This window comes from Salvelinus fontinalis, chromosome 1, assembly GCF_029448725.1.
Source record: "Salvelinus fontinalis isolate EN_2023a chromosome 1, ASM2944872v1, whole genome shotgun sequence".
Lineage (NCBI taxonomy): Eukaryota > Metazoa > Chordata > Actinopteri > Salmoniformes > Salmonidae > Salvelinus > Salvelinus fontinalis.
Window position 1 is genome coordinate 57,691,969 of NC_074665.1, and position 3,023 is coordinate 57,694,991.

At 38.9% G+C, this 3,023-nt stretch overlaps 1 protein-coding gene across 1 annotated transcript; it reads left to right on the forward strand.

The window, feature by feature from the left end:
• The first annotated feature begins 558 nt into the window (after positions 1–558).
• Positions 559–2,799, forward strand: si:ch1073-126c3.2 (uncharacterized protein LOC555816 homolog). Its single transcript, XM_055927544.1, has 6 exons — positions 559–666; positions 892–989; positions 1,165–1,279; positions 1,487–1,599; positions 2,048–2,162; positions 2,377–2,799. The coding sequence occupies exons 1-6, from the start codon at positions 615–617 to the stop codon at positions 2,544–2,546; spliced, it is 663 nt and encodes a 220-aa protein (XP_055783519.1). The 5' UTR covers positions 559–614; the 3' UTR covers positions 2,547–2,799.
• The last annotated feature ends 224 nt before the right edge of the window (positions 2,800–3,023 follow it).

Here is a 3,023-nt window from a genome sequence, read left to right on the forward strand (position 1 = left end):
AGTCAGTCAGTCATGCTTTTTGACTCAACCAGTCCCTTTGGCCACTGTGTAGGATGGTCACATTATGCATCACTGAGTGATCTCACAGATCCATGTGCAGACAGGGACACAAATGGGTCTTTGAAATCTTACAGCAACATTCACTCAACTGAAACAAAATAACTAGAGGGTGAATGTATTTTCTGAAAAGAATGAAGCATTTTCATAACTTTAAAATAACAACTGCCTGCATCAACAAATGTAAAGTGATCCGTTGACAATGTGAAGAAAAAAAACATGCAGTAACAGTGCCCCCATCAGCTCAGTTAAGGAATCCACTCAAACATGTACAGTGTAAATTGAATATAACTCATGGCCTGTTAATATAATGCTGACAAAAACATAATCCAGAACAAGCAATGTCATCTCTGTGAGAAATTAAGAAATTTGCTGAATTGTACAACATTTCTAAACAATTGCGAAATCTGTGAATTCCCGAAAGTCCACAGTCTGGCCCATGACTGGGAAACTGGTCAGTAGCAACACACTTTGTACCCTCCCCAAATTCCAGTCAGTGGTTAAATACACCAACGGTGGTTACAACTTAGACTGAGGGAAGAAACAACATTGACAACATGACACAAACTACAACAAGAAGAGTTCTACTTTGCTTTTGCTCACTGACAGGTAAGAAGGCAAGCCATGATGGGGTAGAAACTTAATTGAGCCTTCATATTCATTATATGTGTTTGAGTTTATGGTAACAATGTATTTAAACACAGTAGGCCTACATGCCGAGTATCAACCTGTCACATCATGGAACTCATTTTTCAATCAGAAGAACAACTATGCTTTGGCCCTTGACAAGGTTGAGACTGTTGTGTAATTCGGAATGTTTTTTGTGTCTGCCAGCTGTCCTCTCATATGCTGTTGCTCAGGAGGAAGATGTTGGGAACAATAGCTGCTCCTCAACCACCTTGATGTTTAAACAGCTCTCTACTCAGCTTGCAGTATGGATAACTTCATCACTGAATTTAGTCTAAAAACGGTTTAATCTGTGGTCAACTTTTACCAATAATGCAATGCTGATTAGTTGCTCTTGGTAAATCTAACTTGAAGTTGACATGTTTTGGTACTTGGATTTCAAACAGATGTATGACATCTCTTTCCACTATCTGTCAACAGGAGGCAACACGATGTGCTGAAAACATTACTAGCGAATGGAGCGATGACCAGACTGCTGTTGTGATTAACTCCCTACAAACACTGACAGTCATTCTACAGAAACATCAAAAAACACGTAAGAGTCCTGAGCAAAACACAGATCTGTGTACAATAAGAGTTTGTTGCTGACAAATACTTTATTGGCCCCAAATAAGCTATGGCAGAGCAAAGGGTCTCTTTTCGTGTAACCCATAATTACATTGGCTTTACTTTTTCTTTCTAAATGTATTACCTATGTATTACCTAAGTAATTATTGTGTTTCTGTGTGTTTTCCTTGTATAGTTTGCCAGGACGTTGAGCCCAAACAGTGTCCAGCTGCAGTAGCCCATAGTAAAGGAGGACTTGTGTGTGTCACCATCAACAAGAGGCGTTACTGTAAACCCATGTGCAATGAGGTACTCTTTCCTGCAACATCACAGGCCTATGAGCTAAAAGCCTCTTATAATCACACTGTATGGTGGCACAAAGATTAAATATGCAGTATTCTACAATAGGCTATTCCTTTATATGAAACACAAACAGTTTCTGCAACAAAAAAAAAAAAAATCTACAGAAAATGGGGGGGAAAGTAAAATAAATAAATAAATGTTTGGTCCTTAAAGGGATACTTCAGGACTTTGGCAACGAGGCCCTTTATCTACTTCCCCAGAGTCAGATGAACTCGTGGATACAATTTGTATGTTTCTGTGTCCAGTTTGAAGGAAGTTAGAGTTGGTTTTACGAGCCAATGATAACTAGGGCTAGCACAATGGCTGGAAGTCTATTGGTATCTGCTAGCATTCTAGCAAATTATTAATTATTTGCCATTTTTGCCTCATTAATAGTAATGTATTCACTACACAGGGCTATGACTTTGCGTTCTTGAGGAACAGTCGTCTGTATGAGGAATGCAGTGCAGACACCAGATTCAAATGGACAACCCATTACATTGGAGGGAACAAGCTGGCCGTTTGCAACAGTAAGTCCCCTCTGTAAATCATCTGTAAAGTCTCTCTGTACCTCCACAGAAAGGCCATGGTGGACAGCTTGTAGAGCTGTAACATGTAATACTGTAACTAAAACATCCTCTCATTCTGTTGTAAATTATTAAGTCATATTGAAATATTGATGACATTTTCCAAAGTCAATGCTGTTCAAAAGTGGTAAGAATGTGTGTCCCTTTTTAAATGCAGAATCCTCGAGATCTATTGCAGGAGCTAAAACAGCCTACTTCCCCAAGAACCAGGACTGCCTGACTACCAAGAGTTACAATAATCTTGAGGCTCAGCTCATTGAGCAGTTCAAAAATGAGCTGAAGGACATCGAGGGAAAAACAGAATACTCCTGTCTCGTCTGTGGATAACCATAACAGAGAGGAGTGAGACTAGAAGGGAAAGCTATAAGTGGAAATGAATGTGTACAGTTTGCAACAAACCCACCCAATCTGTGTGACACCTAAACCTGAAGTGCTGGTTATTAATATAAATATCGTCACACAAAGTAATGTTGCTACAGAAACATGACATGTATTACAAAGACAATCCACAAGTCAGAAAAAGAAAGTGACGATGAAAAAAAAAAAAAAGCACATTTGACATTAAACCATTTCTTCCATACTTCTGTACTGCTGAGCACAAAGATATCAATCGTCTTCATTATTCTCCTCATTAATGTTGAGAGTTTTAGCAGCTAGTAAGAGTGCAAGGATTATCATAGCAGAGTAAAATAAATCGTATCTCTGTCAAATTGAACGACATATGAGGTTTAAGATCCTACTAGCTCTGAAGCGGTAGACACCAAACGTTCTTCATGCAGGTTGCATATTTCTTATTTGATGTCC